Raw genomic sequence first — 24021 nt, 5'->3', positions numbered from 1 at the left:
AAATTCCTATTTAAATTCCTGTGCTCACACAGATTAAAAAATGTTACCAATTAATTATGTAAGTTGTAAAATAGGTTAATGTATAATATAGACAGATAATATGGGAAATTGGAGATTCAAACAGACTTAACCAACAATTTTATCGAGTCTCTGATGTTTTCATAAATGGATTTGATAACATTTAATAATAAAAGTATATTTCATTATTTAGTAGCATAATTCAAAGTAACAAATTTGAACAGTTCTTAATACTGCTTCTTTATAAATATTAGTTTAAAATGATAAATATTTATTAGTATTTCTTCAGTTTTCTGAGCACTCAAGTGTATGAATTAAAAAGCTCTTACTTTTTTCTACTTTATTGTTGTTACTGATTCGAGCATGGTTCAGAGACCCTATGAACAAAAGGCCTGAAGCCTATCTATAACTACTGTCATTAATCAAACTAAGTGTATGAAAAAGTCTTCCTCTGTAATAAAAATGCTGTATTTAATCTTATGTTTCCATATTTAAAAACAAATGTAAAAGGTCAAAAGATTATCAGTCACTTAAATATTCCTATGAAATATATCACACCCACTGAAAAATTTAACACAGGTTTGCTAAATAATATCAAGTTAACCATTTCCTCCTATAAATATTTTCTTTTTATTTATTTTGTGTTTGGAAGTTGCAGTTTTAAGTACTATTAACAGAAAATACATTAACAAAAACATCCTAACAAGTGAAAAAAATAATTATAAATGCTGGAAAAATTGGCCTCATTAACATATTTACAGACATTTACTTAATACATACTCCAATGAAAATTAATTATATGACATTTATACAAACATTAACATTTCCAAATCACTCTGAGTAAGGAGCACATCAGTTCCTTGATATCTATAATTAAAGGTGAAAGTCGTTCCATTTCTGAAGGCAGAGCAGACAAGCAACAGCCATGGTCATTCTGAAATACTGCTGACATACTGTTCTCCTCCTTCTTCTAACGCTGCTTCTACTGAGTAAGTGTCCTTATGCTTTTTCTTCTCTTTGCACTGATCTTCTTGCAGCTTCAGAATGATGTTTTGGATTTCCTCTCTTTTTGTTCTCATTCTTGGGGGAGGAAACCAGTTTGCCAGATTCATAGGTAGTTCAAAATTGAGAATTGGGTTCTAAAAATAAAATAAAATAAAATGTACATTAAAAAGATTAAGAATACTTTTTATTACAGTTTTCATTACAAAAGCTTTCCAAAATGGAAACAAAAATCAATTGTTCATTTAATATGTGTTTACTCATTACATCTATTACGTGCCAGGCATTATGCTTGATACCTGAAATAGAAGACTGTGCTTTTAAAGATCTTGTGGTCTAGATCAAGGGTCTACAAACTTAAAAACCAAATCCAGCCTATTGCCTATGCTGTACAAAGTTTTCTGAAATACAGTCACACTCATTTTCATTTATTTATTATTTTTGGCTGCTTTTACATTACAATAGCACTAATGAGAAGTCACAATAGAGACTATATGACCCAGAAATCTATAAAAAGATGACATAGAAAAAGTGTGCTAAGTCCAGCCTTGATTAACAGGCAATTGATAAAACAATGAACATGGCAAGTATTATGTCAGGAGAAGTCCAGAGTACTAATAGAACATATCCGGGAGTTTAACACAATTCCTAGAAGAAATGATGTTTAAGCTGAGACTTGAAGGATGACTAGGAGTTAGCCAGCCAAGGAATGATAGAAGCAACAGGTAAGAGTATTCCAGGTAAGGAAACAAGTATCAAGGCCTAGGGGCAAGAAAGAACATACAATATGAGACACTGAATGAGGTTCACATGGCTAAAAAATGAATGAGAAAAGTACTAATGAGACTAGAAGCTTGGGCAGGGGCTAGATCATACAGGTGGCTATAGGCCATGTGACAGATTTTAGTCTTTAGTCCAAGAGGAACAATAAGCCACCAAAAGGTATCTTCCTACAAGAAGTAGAAAAAGAAAAGAATTAGTCTGGGTCTTAGTCAACAGGGTTAAATGGTGCTGGGAGGGAAAAAAATTCTCATTATAAAGGTGAGGATAGACACAGATTACAAGTAAACAGAGGAGTAGCGGAAATAAAGACAGTTGATAAAAATAACTGTGAAAGGAAGAAAAGAGTAAAAGAGGTTCTAAATCAGGGAAAGATTTTTAAAAACAGAATTAGGGGAGGCAGAGTTGAAGACATACATGAATGGAATAAAGTCAAGGAATTCTTAAATTTGATGAAATATAATATAGTACTTTTGCTTTAAAAATTTCTCCAATAGGGAAGCTTTGGCTCTCTAGCGTAATTGCTAAATAATAGTTAAGAGACTTAAGATGTTTACTGTGTCTTTTACACTAAATCAGGGTCAAAAGACTTTACTATTTATTATATCAGATTAAAAAATCCTGAGACTCACCTCAAAAAAGCTCTCTACATACTGCAATACATACACACCACAATCACTGAAGTTGTTTTGCTGTGGTACTTTTGGATTAGAGCCTTTCATCACATCTTTGGAAAAACTTCTTTTGCTTCCCTTTTTAACTTCCCATTCTACTTCTAGATACCTGTAACAATTCACATATAGTAAGAACACACATGTATGTATGTTCAACCACACCAGGAAATGATACAAAGTGTGAGGGCACATTTTGAACTTACTCTCTCAGAATTTTTACAACATTTGACCGAGAAGGGCCTCTGAGTGAGTCCATAAGCAGGATACAAGGTCTGCAGGGTGAAAATGACCAAATGTTGACTACCTTATAATGTCGTAAAGGTATAACAAAATAAAAATGTGGTACATGAACAATATCATTTAAAACATTCAGAATTCCTTTTTGTCTCAGTAAAATTTAAAGGAAGAAAAAAGAATCATATATAATACATGCAGTTTAATAATATTTAAATATCTATGTAAATATTAGAAAACTGATGGAATCACTTTAGTTATAAACTAAATTTTCTTTGTTGCTTCCTAAAAGTATTTAAAGATTATGTAGAAAGTAAAAGTAATTCAGAAATTTGAAATACACCCATACTTCTAATCATCAAATGTGGGACCACATAAAATAGAAGGAAAATAATTTCACTTTCAACTAAACCTTACTGTCAATAACCAGGTAACTACTGCATCTAATTAAAAAAAAAAAAATCTATAGGGGTTTGGGGTTTTTGGCAAGGGATGGAGAGGAAGATTCTACTTCAGAATATCCAATGTAACTAATATTCAACCCTCAATATTTTAATCCTAGAAAGCTATGCTACAAATCCAAGTTACTGGGGGGGTGTAAAAGAGTACGAAAACCCCCTGGACTATCTGAAGGTCTAAGTGCTTGAAGATTGAGAGATTCAGGGCCATCTCTGAATTCATTTTGGTCTCTTACTTTTATGCCATCACCTAAAAAGTTCATAGCCTCTGGATATACCGCATCACAAACACTTCTGAGAACCAACAGGCTCTTATGGGACTCCCATCTGGTCCATGCCTCAGAAGACTGCCTTGATTCATTCCACATACCCCTTATACAGTAGCTATGAACCCAACCTAAACTCTAATTCCTATGTTAGGAAACCAATCTAAATTCCAATTTGTATGTTACTGATTAGAATGGACATTCATACTCTTTATTTCAAATCAGTGTATTAAAGAAATCCCAAACACTCAAGTGGCTTACTATGGAAGTTTGTATAGGTATGTGTATACACATACACACAGAGCCTGGAAATGTAATCAAAGGGGAGACCAAAATGAGTATCAATTCTGCCCTCCTTGTTTCTTGAATGATGTATGCTCTTTCTTCTTCAATGAACTGCCTTTGTGACTCTTACACAATTATTTCTTTAAAAACAAACATTCCTGGATGTTTTACTCTGTGAGGGGGCTTTAAAAAAATTATCACATAGTTCATATAAGATACACAGTTAATACATACTGTTTACAGATTGTAGGCTTTAAATGCCACTGTCCTATTTCTGAGTTGCAGTTATCATCAGCAAGGAATCCATCATCACTGCTATCGTCCTACAAAAGAAAGCCTAATTAAAATTGAAAATACAAAATCTAAATGGATTGAATAAAAACACCACCAAAGATTAAAAAAATTTTATACTAACAAATACAAACAGCTCTGATTTTAGTTATTTTCTTTAAAATTAAGTTTGCTGATTAAAATAACTATTCTGTAATAGGGTATGACTCAATCAAACTTACTATTTTTATGTAAAAAAGACTCTACCTCTGAAGAAGACTCTGACAACTTTGTGAATTGAATAATCAAATGGTAAGGACAATAAAAACACTGAAGACCAGCTATATTACTGTTGTTGTTATTATGTGTCATCAAGTGGCTTGTGACTCATAGTGACCCTTTGTACAAGAGCCCTAAACCCTGCTCTATCCTGTGCCAATCTTATTGTTTCTGACACACCTGCCCACATTGCCCCAGTGAGAATCAATAATTTTCACTGAGGGTCTTCCTCTCCTGTGCTGTCCCTCCATCCTCCCCAGCATGATGTCCCTCTCCAAGGACTAATCCCTCCTTGCAACATGTCCAAAGTATGTCAGAGGAAGACTCAGAATCTTTGCCTCCAAGGAGAAGCCTGGTTTCACCTTCTCCAAGACAAACCTGTTTGTTCGTTTAGCAGTCTATGGTATATTCAATACTCTTCTGCAGCACCACAAAGGCATCAACTCTCCTTCTATTATCCCTAGTCATTGTCCAACTCTCTGATGCATAGCAAGTAACTGTAAAGACCATGGCCTAGAGCAGGTGCACCTTAGTCTCCAGACTGACACTGTTGCTCTTCAGTACTCTGGAGAGGTACCTGATAGCTGACTTTCCCAATGTAATTCTTCTCTTGATTTCCTGGTTGCTGGTAACAAGAGTGTTGATTATGGATCCAAGCAAACTAAAACTGTTAACAATCTCAATCCCTTCACCATCCATACTGATGCTGCCAACTGGCTCGGTGGTGAGAATTTTTCTTTTCTTGATGTTGAGCTTCAATCTATATTGAAGGCTGCAGTCCTTGACCTTCTGTAGAAAGTGCTTCAGTTTCAGCAAGCAGGATTATGAATCTTCTCCAATCCTAATGCCACATTCCCCCTCATACAGCTAATTAATGTAAGAGATTAGGTGCTAGGACCAGATACACATAAGGACTCCTTGTAGGATATAGCCAGAGCACATCACAAAAAATAACATTTTTTTCAAAAAGCCTTAAGCAAAATGAAAAATGGTAATTTAACATTCAAATCTTGTTCTACCAGCTAAAGGAAGGTCAGAAAATTAAAGAACTGGTATGCCATGCATTCCATTAAATGTCTTTCTCAATGTAACTATAAACACTGTGGAGGTGGCACCAGCTCTGAGCTGACCATTCAGCAGAGTTTTGGAGGCTGTAAACGACAGCAGGGGGCTGAACCACCAGAGATGCTGCTGTGGGTTACAAGCCCCTGCGGACTATGCCACCAGAGCTCACTTGCTCAATATAGTCTCCTTAAGTATTTTCAGAAATATTACCTTATTCTCTTTCTTTCTCTCATATATTTATCCTGATAACCTCTAAAATGGAAACTGAACGTGTATTTTGACATGAGACTCAAATCCAAAACACAGCGTGAGTTTTTGCTTGAAGGTATTGCTTATAGGAATAGTATAGAATAATTTTCAATTATATGAGACAATTCTCTGAGTTTCTGCCTTTACCTGATTATCCTGATCTTCTGAGAAGTCGATCAGTTCATCTTCAAGCATTTTACCACCTTCAGATGATTCATCACCATAGTTTAATCTGATTTTACTTAAACCATCTGTATTAAAGAAACATAGTAAGTTATGCATAAGCCAGAGGCTGTGGTACTAATATTAATAAAGCATATAATAGAACAAAGTGATTTATAATAAAAACCTGGATGCATGTGTCGATTAGAGTTGTTTCTATTACTCAGAACCTTTTAATTCAATAAACACCAACTATTGCTGCTGGGTCTCTTCAACTACAATTTATAGTAACTTTTGTGTTTTATCTTTCTGTATTTTGCACCATCTTCATGATGCCAGGACATTATGATAGTCATTATACCAATTAATTTCACTTAAGATTCTTCTTTTGCTGAACTTCTACTTTTCCAGTCCTTGCTACTACAGAGCACACTGGTTATATGTACATCCTCCAAGACAGATTTGTTGGCTCTTTTGATAATCCAGGGTGTATACAATATCCACTGTCAAATCACAATTGAAAGGCATCAATTCTTCTTCAGTCTTCCTTATTCTTCATCCAATTTTCAGATACATAAAAAGCATCTGAAAACCAGTTTTTGCTTGGTTTTTAACTGACATCTTTGTTTTCTAGAACTTGAGAGGTTCCTAACAACATATTTTTCTAATGCAACTCATTTTGACTTCTTGACTACTGTCACCATGGGTGTTTATTGTGGATCCAAGTAAAATGAAATCTGAGACAATTTAAATCTTTTTCACTATATCATAATGTTGCCTACTGGTACAGGTACAAGGAACTGAAAAGACCATAGCCTGTATTAGGTGAACCTTAGTCTCCAGACTGACATCATTACTCTTTAGTACTCTGGAGTGGTCCCTTGCAGCTGACTTTCTCAATGCAATTAATCTTTTATTTTCCTGTCTGTTGGTACCAAGTGTTAACTGTGGAGCCAAACAAACTGAAGCTTTTAACAACTGCATCTCTTCACTGTCTGTCATGATGCTGCCAATCAGCCCAGTGGTGAGAATCTTTGTTTTCTTGATGTTGAGCTTCAATCCATGTTGTATGCTTCAGTCTATGACCTTCTACAGCAAGCATTTCAGGTCCTCCTCAGTTTCAGCAAGCAGGGTTGTGTAATCTGCTTAATGCAAGTTGTTGATGAGTCTTCCTCCAATCCTGATGCCATATTCATCCTCATAAATATCAAAGTAGTAACCAATTATATGATTAAAAAATATTCAAATATAATTAAAAATACCCACATAAATAAACAGATGTGTGCATGTGTGTATATGGAGATTTACAAAGATTCTTTTGGTCATACTATACCAGATTGCTTCCACTGATAATGAAGTTACAAAACCCTAAAAATGACCTAAATATCTAATAGTGGGAATAGTTATCAAACTATAAAATATAATATAAAACACACTATAGTTTTAAAACTACAATGATAAAAATACTAAAACATATATAACATGGGGTAACATTACTTTTAACAAGTAATAAAAGTGGGGGAAATATATTACAAAAAGATGAACTACATAATCATCATATAACAAGGGTCATAATTTATAGAAAAATAAGATTTACAAGGAAGAAAAAAAAATGGACTCTTTTGCCAATACAAGAAACTCTGGTGGCTCAGTGGTAAGGAGATGCACTGCTAATCCAAATGCAAGCAGTTCAATTCCACCCACTGCTCTGCTTGAGAAAAATGAACAATCCCCTGCCATGTGATTTACTGCTTCTGAAAACAAGTCAGTTCTGACTTCACAGCACATTCCAACAATACAAACAAGATTTTTAAAAATCCCACAAAGACCTCACAAGACATATATGAGTTCTCTGGTGGCCTACTGAAGTGCTGACTGTCAACCCAAAGGCATGTGGTTCAAGTCCATCAGCTACTCTGTAGGAAAAGATGAGCAATCACCTCCAGTGTGATTTACAGAGAGAGTGGAGGGACGGTGCAGGAGAGAGGAAGACCCTCGATGAGATGGATTGATTCTGTGATTAGGGTGGTGGGAGTGAGTGTGTCGGAGATGGCAAGGTTGGCACAGGATAGAACAGAGGTTAGGGCTCTTGTACATAGGGTTGCTATGAGTTGCAAGCGACTCAACAGTACATAACAACAAACAACAACAATAAACTTGTTAGAGGATCAGTTATGACTCAGTTTTGACTAAACAACAATGTATAGGAGAGATAGCATAATAATTTTCTTTAAATTCATAATGGAACAACTAGAGAGTACTATTAAGGAACTTTTATGTCAGTGATCCTTTAAGCAAAACTGATGAAAGTTATAGGACCTCTTTGCTGAAAGTGAATGCAGCTACTCTAGAGCTAAATTTTCAAAACTGTGGATCACTAACAGAATTAGATTAAGAAGAGTATTTAAAAGAATATAAAACATCAGTGCATCACATCTAATAAAAAAGTTTGTGAAGGTTCTAAACATTCCGAGTCCTTGACCTTAAGAAAGACCTTTGTTGTTTGTTGTTATGTGTCATCGAGTCGTTTGCGACTCATTGTGACCCTATGTACAACCCTAAACTCTGCTCTGTCCACAACAGCCCTAAATTCTGCTCTGTCCTATGCCAATCTCACGGTCTCCGACACACCCATCCCAATTACCCCAGTCACCAAATCAATCTACCTCCCGGAGGGACCTAACATAGTTAATATGAACACACACATGAAAATAGAAGCAAAAACACAACTACAATACAAAAACTGCTGTTCAAATCCACCAGCTGTTCCAAAGGAGAAGGATGTGCAATCTCCTCCCATGTGATTACTGCCTCTCAAAACCCGCTGAAGGGTTACCAATGGGTCGGTTCTAACTCTAAAGTACATAAAAACAATATAAAAGTCATGACTAATAAAAAACCCCCAAACCTGTGCTGTTAAAAAACCCAAGCTATCAGTAAACTAAGTCCTGTTTTTCAATGCCATCTGGTTGGAAGTGACTCAAAGCTGATGCTCCAGTGGGTTTTCGAGAGGCAGTAAATTGCATGGGAAGATAGTCTACCTTTCTTTTTTTGGTCTCTCTCATTTCTGAAGTAATTTATTGGACTAACAGGTCCTACTGGTGTAGCTTGTAATGTGTCTGGTTGCCAAGTGAAAGGTGGGTGAATTCATCAGCAGCTCTTAAATGAAACAGTGAACAGCCTCCCCCTGTGAAGATTGTCAGCTTTGGTAGCCTGATCGAAGTTCAGGCAGGATAAGAAGAGCTCTCAGTGTGCTGTATTTATGAAATCTTATGCTCTGTCCCATTGTTTTGTGTAAGTGATGCACTTTAATTAATTTCACGTGAAATAAGGTCAATCTGAAAATTTTTGTTCTAATTAGTAGAGTACAGCAAGCCTGGGCTCCAGAATATTGGAGTCCTTTAATTTTGATAGAGGGAACATTATTGTAAATTTGATCTAAAATGGGCAAAGAAGCCCTTCTGGGAGGAGGGATGATTCTACCCTAATTTGCTTTCCGATCTAGAGTAGAAAGCATAATCCCATACACCTGGAAGTCAAATACTGTTCAGCTGGTTAACACATATGATTGCTAAAAGTTGGAGGTTTGATAACACACAGAAGTTCCTTGGGAGAAAGAGCTGAGAAGCTACTTTGGAAAAATCAGCACTGAAACCCCTCTGCAGAACCTGCTTTGTTTACAAACATGAGGTCGCCATGACACAACTGGTAGTGTGATGGCAATGTGCTTTGTTGGGTAAGACACAATGTAAAGGATGTAGCCCAAAAGCAGGCATCAGTGAATTTACCAAAGCTAACCATTTCAAATTTATCCTGCAACTGCAGACTATAAAGTCTCTGCCCACTCAGTGGACAAGCCAGCAGTCACAAGCCAGGTGGATCATGCTTTCAGCCCAGAGGCATCATGACCTTAACTCATATGCTGAGAACAAATTAGGGAGAATGGTAACACTGTATGTATGAAATGACACTATGACAAAAAGGTAATCCAACAATCAGAAATGCCAATAAAACAAATAGATCTTTTAAAGGTGAACTAAAATATAACCATTTTACCACTTCTAAAATATTGCTGCTACAAAATTTGCCTAAGCTTTAGAGCTAAATTATATTTGAAAAGGATTATCTCTGAATCAGGTTATTAAAAAGTAGTAAAAAGCAAAATAAATTGAAAACTTTTATTATTTCTATAGTAAGGTTTTAGTAAATGAGTTTACACTGGAGTCATTATTTCATAAAACATCTATGCATGTAAAAAAACAGAACTATATACTTTACTATGGAATGATGCCTAAGTTTTGGTGCTGGAGAAGAGTCTTGGACATACCACGGATTGTGAAGAAAACAAATCAGTCAGTCTATCATGGAGAGGGTGAAGTAAAATTTCTCCTGTTAGGCTAGGATTCTGAAGCTCTGTCTCATGTCTTTGGGCATGATGCCAGGAGGGACCAGTCCTTCAGGAAGGACATAATGCTCAGAAAGGTGGTGGGACAGCGCAGAAGAGAAGAAGTGAGATGAGACGGATGGTACAGTAACGGGGCAATGAGAGTAGGTGTGTTGAGTCAGTGAGACTGGCTCAGGACAGGGCAGGCTTCAGAGCTGTGGTACACAGGGTTGCTATGAGTCACAAGTGACTCAATGGCACATAAACAACAACAACAACATCTTCATAAACATACTGTTTACAATGGCATAGGACATGAGAAGGAATCTCCTTGGCTCTATTAACAAAATGGAGATTCAATATTGGAAATCCAAGCTACCTGTCTCTCATCTTTAATTTGTCCGATATTATCTTGTCAGCTGGTAACATGTTGGGCAGTAGTATAAAATAGTGAGTAATACTGTAAATTCCAATATTCTCCATTTCTTAGCAAATGTAATAAAGTAAAATAAAGATGGCTATAGGCTAAGAAATGTAAACCATTTCTTCAAATGTGGTGAAAGAAAAATAAAAATAAAAGATGATAAGCAGTACACACTACTGTCTTGAAGGTGGCTTAATAAAAAGGAGTTACACTGCCAACCCAAAGGCACCCAGTTCAAATCTACTAGTATCTCTCTAGAGAGAAAGGTGAATTCCTCTCATGCAAATTCCTGCCTCTGAAAATCCTCTGGATCACCAGTGTTCCACTCAAGCACTGAAATACTAAAAGTGAACTATTACAGGCACTTGTTAGTTGATTATGTTATTTGCCTATGTTCATCTTATTTCTTGACCTATGAGAAGAGAGCTAGAAAAGAAAGTATTTTTGTGCAAGACTTGTTTATTAGATTTACTCTCCCATCCCATGATGGGTGCTCAATTGTCTCCTCCATGTCACCTCTTACAGGCCACAAAAATCAACATTTTATGGCTGAAGTCAGCTTTATGCAGCTTAGCATGTCAAACAAATAAAATACTATTCTAAGAGCTAAACAATAGCTTTCTAATTAATCATATTAATATGAATTGGTAGATGTACTAAGAACATTTAACATCATTTTTGGTAGAATCTTCTTGAAACTATTTATTTAAAAAATGGTTTACAAAGCTTATACTGCAGCATAATATGGATTTTATGTAGTAGGCCCCTTGAAGAGAAAGTGATAAAATTGATGATATGAAATATAAAGGTTGAATAGAAGCTTTAGATTTATTAAAGGTGAATGCTAGAAATATGGAATTGACTCAAGAGAGTCAGTTTAGTAAAACTAGGAAAGAAGGTTGGTGGACAATGCCACCTCCTCTACAGAAAACAGTGAAGAAGAATAAGGAACCAAATTTTAATTTGAATTCCAGAAATTTTAGAGGAAAAAGCTTTCACTTTTCCCTTTGGCTATTTAATTCTTACCGGCTGAGCTGTTTAATGAAATAATAGCTCCAACATAAACACATTTACTCAGCAATTTATTACAGAAATAATAGAAGTTTCTACTTTATCTTCTATCACCACTCTTCTTTTTTTAATAACTCGATTTAGCTCTAAAATTTAAACAAATTTTATTGCCCAATAATACTGAATAATTTCTGTAATGATAAAAAACCCTTTTAATCAGTTCCTAGCTTGCTGCTATCATTAAAAGATAAAGTAAAAAATTACATATAACCTAGATTTTATAAGATACACACGTATATACACATATAGAAATCATCTTTATTTTCAATGAATAAAGCTAAGTAAGCATAAACTATTAAAAAAATCCTCTGAGAACATATTTTATGTTTATTTCAGAAAACAAATTTAGTTTTCAGATAATACACACTTAGAAGGTACAATTTAGACAAGGAGGAATAAATTTCAGTTAGATTTCAGAAGATTAACTAATGAGGACAATGAGAAGCAAATTCAGTAAAGCATAAAAATCATATTCTTATTACTGATCTATTTTTAAAAGCAAATCCAGGTTATTTTCAGGGGGAAGTAAGCTGATAATTAGATGAGTGAGAGCTAATAAGCAAGATCATTGGCAAAATTCACCTAAAAAAACTATTATGAAACAAAAACGAACATAATAAAAGCAATTAATCCACCACTTGCTCAAAGAATATAACTTAGCTATCAATTTGTCAAACCTTGTGTATATTACATAAAAAAGTCAAATAAAAATGTAAAGAAGGTTAAAGAAATAGACAAGAAAAATTTATATATGGGTTCTATCTATATATGAAATTAACTAAAATTTTAACTATATAGTTGACCCTTGAAAGCCAGTGTTAAAACTTCAGTGCAGGCAGAAATCCATGTATTATTTTCAGTTGGCCCTTAAACAACATGGATTTGAATCATATAAGCCCACCTGACATATTAATGACACTAGTAATCCAGACATGAACTGCTCACAAGAAGATGATTAGTATCATATGACATTTCACATACCACACTTCAGCTCATTACCAACAGGAAATGTGCATGGGAGTAGGCTGAGCAGTTCACACCCATGCTGCTCAGGGTCAACTGCATACTACTTCCCAAAATTAAACTATATCTCTCAGGATACAAACCTGAATTAATCATTTAATTGCAACGGATCTCACTTTATCTTATCCACCTATGAACTGAGAAGACTGAATTAAAGCTCTAAAACAATATAACCAGAATTTAAATGGAATACAGCAAATTTTCTAGAATATAAAAATAAAACCAACTTCTAATCCTGGGAAACAGAAATCTGAATAAAAACAACTCTGGAGAGTGATAGGTAAGGAACTAACTTTCAAATGCAAGTGGAGCACAAGGAATATTTTGATGCTGAAAAGGCTCTAAGTCTGAGCTACAGTTATGCTGCATGACTATGCTTATGTATCAAAGCTCACTGAGCTACATTTGGAAAACAGGCTTACAAAATAAATATACAAACTAAACTTCGGTAAAGCCGACTTTAAAAAGTACACCCTGGAATTCAAATGTTGTTTAATAAAAATATTCTATCTTTCGAGAATTCCTCTATTCTTTTGAAACATTCAGATACATACCTGTGTGGTGCAGAGAACTTAAATATTCATGTGGTGAGCCATTTTCACTTCTAGTCCTATCAACAACTTTTTGGCAAGCAGATTCTCCTTTATTTGAATCTTCATTTTCGTTTGCAGTGTGATTTAGTTTTTTCAGACTACATTTCACATTGCATATATTCTTCCGATACCGAGGATCACTTTCTTCTTGTAGAGCATTTGAATCAATTACAGCTATGCAATGCTTCTTGTTTAGCATCTTCTTAATTACAGGCTTGGCAGAAGTGCTTTGTGAAGAACTGTCCATTTCATCGGCTGAAGGAGAAGAAATACAACTGTCCTCTACAGCTGGACATTTTTGCATGATTGTATTTTCACGGTAATGAGGATTAGGTTCATATTTTGGTTTTTCCAAACCAGGGAAACAAACAACAGCCAAAAACCAGTGTGCACTGTAAAAAACAAATGAAGCTACTGAATATTAAAAAGTTTACAATACTTAGCAATAAATAGCAAATGAAATGCTTCTTTTAATGATTTTTGTAAACAAATTTATTCAGAATGCCCAGTATTTTCAATTCTCAAACCAATCAACTTGCTGACTAATCAACAAAATACCTTACTGCCACTGAGGTGCTTCAGACTTACCCTGCAGGACAGCATACAACTATTTCATAAAGTTTTCAAAGATATCAATCTGCATGGAAGCTGACAATCTCATCTTACTTCTGGTGACTGGCTGGTGAACTGAGACTACCGATTTCTCTAGTAGGCAATCAAATGCCTTAACCACAGTGCCATGTAAGCTTCTTCAATAGAATACGAAGTCTACGTAACCTGTTGCTATATATCTAACTAGAATCATGTAACCGGAATTCATCTTTTTAAGTACAAGAAACTGGACTCATAAAGATAAATCCAACCAAAAATCAAGAGCTTTTATTAGCTAGGCACAGTGCTATGTGCTGAGGATACAATAAAAAGGCTACAGATGGCAGAGAGCTCACTACGCCTAGCACAATTACCAAGGCTCAGAAAAGGATTTGTGACACCAACTCAACTCACTGCTAGAGGCAGAACCAACTAACAGTTGACCCTCCAGAAGGTTTTCAGAAGTTATACATCACTGGGGAAGAGTCTGCCCAGCTTTCTCCTGCAGACGATTCAAAACCCCTTCCTTTGGGATGGCAGCACAACTCCTTACCCACAGTCCACCAAAGCACCCTATTTGGTGGAATAAACAATGAATACTACAACATGAAAAACGGTATTTTAAACCTGATGAAATATGGCACAATCTAGTGACTTCACTTATATAGATAGAATGTAGTGTACTGTTTTTAAATATTGTTTAGTTATATCAATATGTATGAGTCATCAATTTTCTATTATCTCAGCTATAAATGGCAAAAATCTTTTCTTGGCTGAAAAAGGACAACTTAATCTTCAGGTCACTTCTAATTCTCTGTATTACTAGCTACCACTGATGTTAAAAAGAACTCAACTCATGGTCAGTGAGTCAGCACCGACATACAAGTGATTCTACAGTGGGCTTTCAGAGGCTGTCAATCGGCATGGGAGGAGATTGCTCATCTTTCTCCTAAAGAGCCACTGCTGAATTAGAATGGGCAGAGAAGTGCCACTTATTAAGTTAACAGTACAACTCCCTATGGATTAGGTCATGAGGGCTCCCAAACAAATGAAAGCAAGTGAATGTTATGTAAATCTAAGTCGGAAAAGACTCACTGCTGAAACTTCACTGGGTTTTCAGATGTTGTGAATCACACAGGAAGAGACTGTCCACCTTTTTCCTGCAGACCCAGAGAAACTTCCTGCCCTTGGGTTGGTAGCTCCACTCCTTAACCATTTTCAATTACCTCAAGAGGAACTAGATCCAAATATCAGTCTGCTTCCTATGAATTACTATGACAATTATTAACAGTTCCTAAACTTTTATGCTTAAAGATAATTAGCACTACCAAGAAAATGAAAATAATATAGGAATCTATCAATTAGTTCTAATAGAGTAATGATGAATTAGAGTAACAAAGAAAAAAAGTGAATTAAAGAATATAAGCATGTATAGCTCAAAATCTAATCTTCTGTGAAAAAATAAGACAAATATGATTCAGAGGTGATTTTTCCACTTTGCAGATCCCTTTTGCAAACCCTTTTTTAGCTCTATCCTTCTGCCTAATCTCTCACCAATAGGATAAGATAGAAGCTTAATAGAAGCTTTATTAGTATCAGTGACTAAGAGTCACATCCCTCTCTCTACAGTGTGTGCACCTAAATGATTGTAAATTTGTAAAGGTAATTTCTGACAAATGGCTCTGTTTGTATACTATCTTCTTTAACCCAAGAGGCAGCACTAAACTCAAATGTTACTTTACATGTCAGAAATTAGTGTCAAGTAACTTACCCTAATTTGGAAACAATGAAGAGAGCATTTAATTTCATTTACATTTACTTTTAACTTGTATTAGGATAGTATGTTTAATAGTTGATAGTTTTGAAGAGGTTCTGCATTATGACCAATATTTCAACCTAATCTACTTATTTTTTACCAATAATGGAGCATAGTTCTAATGATTTAAGTATAATTTAAAATACACAACGTGAATTTGACCATACTATAGGTGAATTTGTTTATTAATAATTTTAAAGGTGAAAAGAAGAGGAAAGGCACACAGAAGGAGAAGCTCATGTGTCACTCAAAATTACACCTTTTAGACATAAATAATGTCACAGAATTTCTACCTCAAAGAAGGTTACTCAGAAATAATGATAAGACAAAACAAGGCAATTTCTAAAATTTGTCTAAGCAGGGATAAACACAATGTCACAATGCAACCTACAAAATACAAAACATCGTCTCCTGCTAAATGAGTAAATGCTACTTTTTCATCCAATCACAGAATATCTATGATAGCAACAACTCTAGAGCAAATCCATCCTCACATACTTCTCTAAATCCTCTAACCAAAATTCAAATCTCATTAGTAGACTCTTTCTAGTATAGTTCCTGGGATGACTCATGGTTGAAAACTACAGGTATGTTTCTGGTAGGATTTAGCTGGAAATCATGGGTGGGGGGAATGTTTAAACATTTTCCTTCTCATACTAAATTATTTTAAAATAGTCAGAATAGCATAATACGGTAGTTATTGTTAAATCTAAGCAAATTTTATAATTATACGCCTTTCTTCCTTTTCAGAAATTGAGTTTTATATAAAGATTCAAGTTCAATCAAATGAACTATTCATCCATCTTTTAGTATGAAATAACTTTTTGTAGAATATGTGCTAGCCCACTAACACCTTGTTTATTTTTAATGAAATTATTCCACATCAACCAATAAAATAGTATTTTTAAATATCTACTGATTCCCTAAAAAAGCAGTGTTAACTTTCATAAGGTGCTAAAACATATACAACAAATTTCTAAGAACCAAGTTTTATAATAGATAGATAACTGTGCAATCTCAGAAATACATTTCCTAAAAACTGTTACCACATTTACATATGGGAAATTCTTACTCACGCTTCATTAAGGGGTACAAAAATAAAATCCTTCTCAAAAATATCTACATGTCGAGTCCAGGTTTTCACTCTCCCATGTCGTTTTTGCTGTATTCTGCAAGATAAGAGATGAATTAACAAAAAATTCTAAGAAAAGTCTCTAGTGCCTCCACTAACATGGAATGATTTATAAATTTTCAACAGCAAAAACACGTGTGTAATATAACAAGCTGGAGAAAGAAAATAGTGCATCCGAAATGAGGACATACTATCCACCACTGGATTTAAAAGAAATAGTTCGTTCCTTCTACTATATTTAGAGGTTCCAACCCTTGTCTTGCCTGGATTTAAATCTTCACTTTATGTTACTACTGATACCAGTGACTACATTGAGAGGTACAGCAGCACCACCTATAGAGAAGGTGGTAAAGAAAGAGTTCACAAAGACTGAATAATACAAAGGACTATGACCACAGAGAAGCTGGAAAGAAATGAATACCATTAATTTTGAGAGCATTTCTTTTGAAATTTTTCAAATTTATCACCAAGTATTAGAGCTCAATACCCTAATTAAAGAATTAGTGAATTATCTGTATAAATTACAGATTAATATAGGGTACAACACTATGGGCAGTAAAACAGAATAACCTATACTTAACAGATATGTAAACAAATACCTTTGAACCCCCAGGCATATTTAGATTATCACATTTAGACCTTTGTAAATTCTATGTAATCTTGAGGCTTCAGAATTATGATTCATGACTACACTGCAAATAACAGAACTAATTAGTATTATTTCAGTATAATCGATCTTTACAGTGACTTACGACAGATTAGTTGTTTCATGAAGATTTCTCCTCTCCCTCTGATTAAGGCGTTTATAGAAAAAAGAACTGAAAATATGAATGCGGTCAGCATCTTCTTTCTTCAATTTTTCAAGCACCAAATACCTAATTTATAAAAAGGATACCAAGATAATGCATCTACTACTTCATGTTTTATTAAAAAGTTTCACATTTCAGGAAATAAAAGATGAATCTAAAACAGAAACAATAACAAATGCTGGCGAGGTTGTGGAGAAACTGGAACTCTTATTCACTGTTGGTGTGAGTGTAAAATGGTGCAACCACTATGGAAGGCTGTATGGTGCTTTCTCAAAAAGTTGCAAATAGAAATACCATTTGACCCAGCAATTCCACTACTGGGAACATACCCAAAAGAAACCAGAACTGCCGCCCAAGACGACATATGCATGCCCATGTTTACTGTGGCTTTGTTCACAATCGAATGGATAGAGAAGCTCTGATATATTCATATTCATACAATGGAATACTATGCTGCACTGAAAAACAAGAAACTCATGAAATATACTAAATGGGCAACCCTGGAGGACATCATACTGAGTGAAATATCTCAGTCACAAAGGACAAATACTGCATAGTGCCATTGTAAAACGGGACTGACATCAGGGTTGCGGTGAAAGTAAGAAGAGAGGGATGAGGTACACTGTATTAAAACAGATGAGAGAGAGAGAATTGCTTAATAAAAGGAATATATGATTAGGCATTATTTGCATGACAAGAGTCCAGAATAAAAGCTGGATAGAAAAGTGGACTAGGGGTGGAGGACTGCATAACAATGAAAGCATTTTTTTCTTTTTTCAAAGAGAAAAGCAAACGGGGGATGGGCAGGGAGGAAAATGTGCAACAATGAATGAATGGAAAAAAATAAATAAATCTTTTAAAAAACCAGAAAGAGCAAACAAACATAAACAATGACACCAGTGAAGAATGTATTCCTTAGAAAAACGAATTATATGAGACTGAGAGGATAACAACTGCCCCAAATCAAAGATGAGAACAAAGGGAAGGAAGAGGCAACTGAACATAAGGAAATGAGGAACCAGGGAGGAAAGAGGGAGAGTGAGGACACATCCCAGGGACTGCAACCAATGTCACTGAAATGTGTGTATGTACTGAGTAGAAAACTATTTTGCTATGTAAACATTCACGCGAAAGCACAAAATGCTTCAAAAACTGGAAAGAATTTGTTTCTTTCAACTGATGAAGATAAGCAAAATATGGTCTACCTAAATTCAGGAAAAGAATAAACAAGGAAAAATTTGGATTAGCATTATGCTAAATGAAAGAGCTCTGGTAATGTACACTGCTAACACAAAGGTGGTTCTTCTCTGACAGTTCAAATCCACTACTGGCAAGCCACGGAAACCTCCTGTGTGGTTTATAGCTTCCAAAACCTTAAGAAGCTTCAGCTACGAGTCAATTCCAGTCCTTGGTAATGTGGTTGGGTTTTTTTTTTGTTTGTTTCTTACATGAAAGAAGATTGTCAAGAAAAAGGTAAAAAAGAAAAAAAAAAAAAAGAAACAGGTAAAAATCTACTTAAATGCCCAGAATATACAAATTAATAGTGACAGTCTCTATTTCCCTTCATGCTTACTTCCCAAGGCAACTCCCAGTCTGTTGTGTGTTGCTATCAAAGATCTTGACATGTAAAAAAAAAAAAATTTAAAAAAAAATCTTGAACTGTATATAGAAAATAAAATTCTGAATGAGGAAAAATGTAATCAGTCATATTTATGTAAGGCAATATTTAATTTTCTCTATTCTGTGCCATTCATTTATGTATCTGCCTTTCCCACAAACAGCAGGACTTTTAAAATGATAGCTAAATATTATGCATATTTGTGTTCACCCAATCATTCCACAAACCATACAGAGAACTGAAGTGAACTTATTTGTCCTCCTTTATTCTTCTTTTCCATAACTGTTTTAGCTCCTCTGTTTTCCCGTATACTTTTAGGGTATTATCCCCATTTAAAAAAAAAATCTAGATTTTGACAAGGTTCTATTAAAGCTGTGTATTAATTGAGGACAAATGTCTTTGAGTATTATAAACAATGAATATATGGGACATTTCTCCATTATTATCATATGCATACTTATGTTCAAAAAGAAAAGATTTAAACCTAAATCTTTGAAGGATTGTAAATAATAGGTATTTTTAATTTTGGTTTTTATATGTTGAATTTTCAAGTCAAGTCATTGCTGTCAAATTGAAACCAACTTTTAGCTAATTTCCAGTGGGGTTTTCAGAGTCAATATATCATATAAGAGGAGACTACCCATTTTTCTCCTTACAGAGCATGTAGTAGATAAAAAGCATCTGCCTTTGGATTGGAAGTACAACTCCATACACAGTAGCATCATTGCTAGAACATAAAAATACGATGACCTTTGGATTTTATTTTGGAGCTTTCAATCTTGCTCAACTTGTAAATTTTTGGTGGGGATTTTTTGTAGATTGTTTGGTACTTTCTATATACATACTTTAACATCTGCAAATATGGCATGTTGTTCTGTGTCAAAAATACGGAAGCGATACAGAGCTGATCTGACCATTCTGAGGGTTTTCAGTAAACTGCTTAGAAGGATACTGCTCACCTTTCTTCTCTTAGTAGATCTGAACCTTTTGGCTTTGGGATGGCAATACCAATAACATGCCAAAGTATAGCTCTGCCATCCTTGCCTCCAAGAAGCAACCGTAATGTACTTCATACAAGAGTCTATCTGTTCTTTACACAGTGCATGGGATATCTGGTACTCTTTTCCAACACAACTCAAAAGCATCAATTCTTCTGTCATTCTTATTCACTGTTCAGCTCTCAAATGTACAGCAAGTGACTGAAAATATCATGACTTGAATCAGGCACACCTTGGTTTTTACACTGATTTAATTGCTCCTCAACTTTGGAGAAGTCTCTCAAAGCAGACTTTCCTAATGCAAAGTGTCTTGATTTCTTGACTGCTGGTGCCAAGGGTGTTGACTGTGGATCCAGTAAGATGAAATCATTAACAATTTCAGTGTCTTCTCCATCTATCATGATGTTGTCTATCTGCAGAATGGTGAAAATTATTTTCTTCATGTTGAGATGTAAATCAATATTGAAGGTCGTAGTGATTGATCTTCGGCAGAGAGCATTTAAAGGCCTCACTTTCCACAAGCAAGGTTCTGTCACCTGCATAATGCAAGCTGTTAATTAGTCTTCCTCTGAGTCTGATGCCACATTCTTCTTGATAAAGTCCAGCTTACTAAATTATTTTCTTAGCATAAAGACTGAATATGTATGGAGAAAGGCCATAACCACAATACATATCTTTCTTTCTCTCTTGTTGTATACTGTAAAACTGAATCCGACTGGCACAGGAGGAGATTGCCTCTCCTTCTCCAGTGGAGCATCTGGTGGATTCGAACCACATGCCTTTGGGATTGAAGCGCAACTTCTTGCCACTAGGAAATGTAAAAAATGAAAGGGAATGCATAATGATAAAACATCCCAGGCATTAGTGAGCTAAGATTGGCTATTTTTTTTTTTAAAAAAAAAGTTTATTAATAACTTAGATTTCCATTCATTCATTCATTGTTGCACATTTTCCTCCCTGTCCCCCTCCCCCCAGCTCACTTTTTTTCCTTTATAAAGAAAGTTCTTTCATTGTGAGATTGGCTATTCTTAATCAGACGAACATGTCCTATACAAAGAATCGCATTCATTTTATAAAAGATGGTGGTATGTCCATCTTCAAAAAGAGCAACCAGATCTATTCAGAAGTACAGTGCTCTGAGTGACAGTATACTACCCACAGGCATACAAGAAAGATCTATTAATACAATGATTAATCCAATGTAAGGATCAAAATACTAAAACCAAAGATAAAGTGAAGATTCCTAGCAACCACTGTTGAACTTTCAATCAAGATTGGTGGCTGGAATGCAAAAGTTAGAAAGAAAGAAGAACTGTCAGTTGGAAAATATGATCCTATTTACCAGAACAAGTCTGGAGATCATCTGATAGAATTTTGCACAATGAGTAATTCATTCATGGCAAATACTTTAAAAAAACATAAATGGCAGAAACAAAACCCCCCAAAACAAACAAAAACTCCCAAACAAAACCAAACCATAAATGGCAAGTATATACATGGAACTGACCTGATGGACTACATGAAAAGCTCAATATTAGCAGTCAAAACAAAGCTTAGAGTCTGACTCAGGAACAGACTATCAACTACCAATACGCAAGTTCAAACTGAGGATGAAAAAATGAAGTCTACAGTAATCAAAATATGCTGTGTGTTTATGCAAAATCTACACACAGATCAAGCAGCAGTCACCTGAACAGAAGACTGGAACACTACCTGTTTTAAAATCAGGAAAGGGCTATGTCAAGATTGTATTCTTTCCTCCTCCCTATTCAAGCTGCATGCTTAGCAAATAGTTAGAGAAGCTGAAGCTGGACTATGTGAAGAAGATTGTGACATCTGGACTAGAGAAAGCTTCATCAACTAGCTGCACCAAACAGATGACACAACCTTAATTACTGGAAGTGTAGAAGGCTTGACGTACTTACTGAAGATGATCAAAGACTACAGCCTTCAATTTGGGTTACTCATAGTGAGCCTATGAACAAAAGGCCTCAAGTGTTTCTATAACTACTGACATTTATCAAAGTTCACAGTTTCCGGAGGCATGTTGTTTAGGAAGTGGATGCCACTCCTGCTTCCTAAGTAGTGGGTGGCAAATTAGAACCACTGAAATGTGGTTAACAGTCCAGCAAACTATACTACCAGGGCATTTTAGTTACCCTTTAAAGAGTTCTAAATAACTCTACCTCCTAAAATATCAGATTCTCTTCATATCAACTAAAATGCCTCAATTAGCCACTTAAATCAACCTTTTTCTGGGCTGTTGTCATGCAAATAATACCTAACCATATATTCCTTTTAAACAGTTCTTTCCCTCATGTGTTTCAATGTAGGGCACATTATTTATTCCCTCTTTTCTTAGTTTCCCCCCAACCCTGTTATCAGTCGTTTTATAACAGTGACATTATGCAGTATTTGTCCTTTTGTGACTCAGGTATTTCATTCAGCATAATGTCCTCCAAGGTCACCAATTTATGTATTTTATGAGTTCCTTATTTTTCAGTGCTACATAGTATTTTGTTGTGTGAACATATCACAGATTCTCTATCCATTAGTGTGTTGATAGGCACTTGGGTTGTTTTAACAATGCAACAATGAACATAGGTGTGTATGATTAAATTCTTTCACTCTTAGTGAGTCTCTGTCTCTCCTCCACTGTGAGTGACTACCAGTAATAAGACTATAAAATCATGTTAGGAACTTTATACAGCCAAATTTTAAATAATTTTGTATTATGAAACACATTGGAATAAGCTAGAAAATATTAGAAGGAATTGGATCTTGGATGGTTAAGTTTTGTTTCATAAGCATATCCACTTTAAATCCTAAACTAGTAAAAATATATTTATAATAAATGTTATATATAAATATATACATACATATTATAGATAAACATACATATAACTGAGTCATGATGGAAACTCTTCCAGGACTGCTTCTTGGTTCCTCATACTTTCCAGATGTCAAAGAAAGAATTCTCTTTTCTGTTGTAACATTTAATGTTTCTACTATAGCTTAATCTTATATTGTATTCTTTAATAACTCATAAACTTATACTAATATACTAGAAAGCACACAACTAACACTGGCAATAATATTTTTATAGTTACTAAACAAATCATTACTTAACATGGGGTAGTAAAAATGTTTTTACAGGTATAAAAACACTATGAACAATAACAACATAAAAAGCTATAATTTATGAATATTTTGCAAATTCCAGGCATGCTTCTCTCAGAAAACATTCTCTTGTTTAGTTATCACAACTCTTTCCGATACTATCAGTATAGCTGAGGAAATACACGCAGACACTAAATAACTACAAATATCATGCTGTGACAGTGAAGGAATGAAAAAAGAAGTCTAACTCCAAAAAGCAAAGATATACAAGATAATAAAATGTGTAACAGAAAATAATAGAATATTTGCTAAGAAGTGAGTAAAAACTGAACTTACTTCAAATAGAAGTCTATAATAACATCATTTAAAAATTCTCCTTCATTTAGACAGTGTAGGTCCTCATTAGTAACCGAAATGCCTCCTTTAGCTGGAGGTGGTGGATATACTATTAATCTGCAGTTATGAAAACAAAGAATAAATGCATTATGTAAAAAAAGAAAAATAATTGCTAGCATCACACCACAAACAAGAAGGAATTCTCTTACTTTTCTACTGGACCTATGAAAATTGTATGGCTCTCTCCAGTTTCTTCCTCATCATCAAAAAACTGCAGTTCTTGCTTATTTCGAAGTTGTATTTTTGTTTCAAAGGATACCTGGGCAAGAAGAATTAAATTATTAACTCACAAACTCCATCTGAC

The 24021-nt window shown here is 34.9% G+C and overlaps 1 protein-coding gene across 1 annotated transcript in view; it reads right to left on the bottom strand.

Moving 5' to 3' along the window:
• Positions 1-947: 947 nt before the first annotated feature.
• SENP6 (SUMO1/sentrin specific peptidase 6) overlaps positions 948-24021 on the bottom strand; it is a 122481-nt gene continuing 99407 nt past the window's right edge. The window contains exons 17-26 of the mRNA XM_006896969.1: positions 23867-23976; positions 23658-23774; positions 17529-17651; positions 16721-16813; positions 13199-13629; positions 5728-5831; positions 3952-4040; positions 2678-2746; positions 2433-2583; positions 948-1157 (exon numbers count right to left, since the gene is read on the bottom strand). Of these exons, the coding sequence (XP_006897031.1) occupies positions 948-1157; positions 2433-2583; positions 2678-2746; positions 3952-4040; positions 5728-5831; positions 13199-13629; positions 16721-16813; positions 17529-17651; positions 23658-23774; positions 23867-23976 (1497 nt within the window). The remainder of the gene's footprint in view (positions 1158-2432; positions 2584-2677; positions 2747-3951; positions 4041-5727; positions 5832-13198; positions 13630-16720; positions 16814-17528; positions 17652-23657; positions 23775-23866; positions 23977-24021) is intronic.

The sequence above is a fragment of the Elephantulus edwardii genome, unplaced genomic scaffold (genome assembly GCF_000299155.1).
Source record: "Elephantulus edwardii isolate Elephantulus edwardi_28Jun2011 unplaced genomic scaffold, EleEdw1.0 scaffold00194, whole genome shotgun sequence".
NCBI lineage: Eukaryota > Metazoa > Chordata > Mammalia > Macroscelidea > Macroscelididae > Elephantulus > Elephantulus edwardii.
The sequence above is the reverse complement of the archived record's forward strand: the minus strand, read 5'-3'. Positions and strand labels throughout refer to the sequence as shown.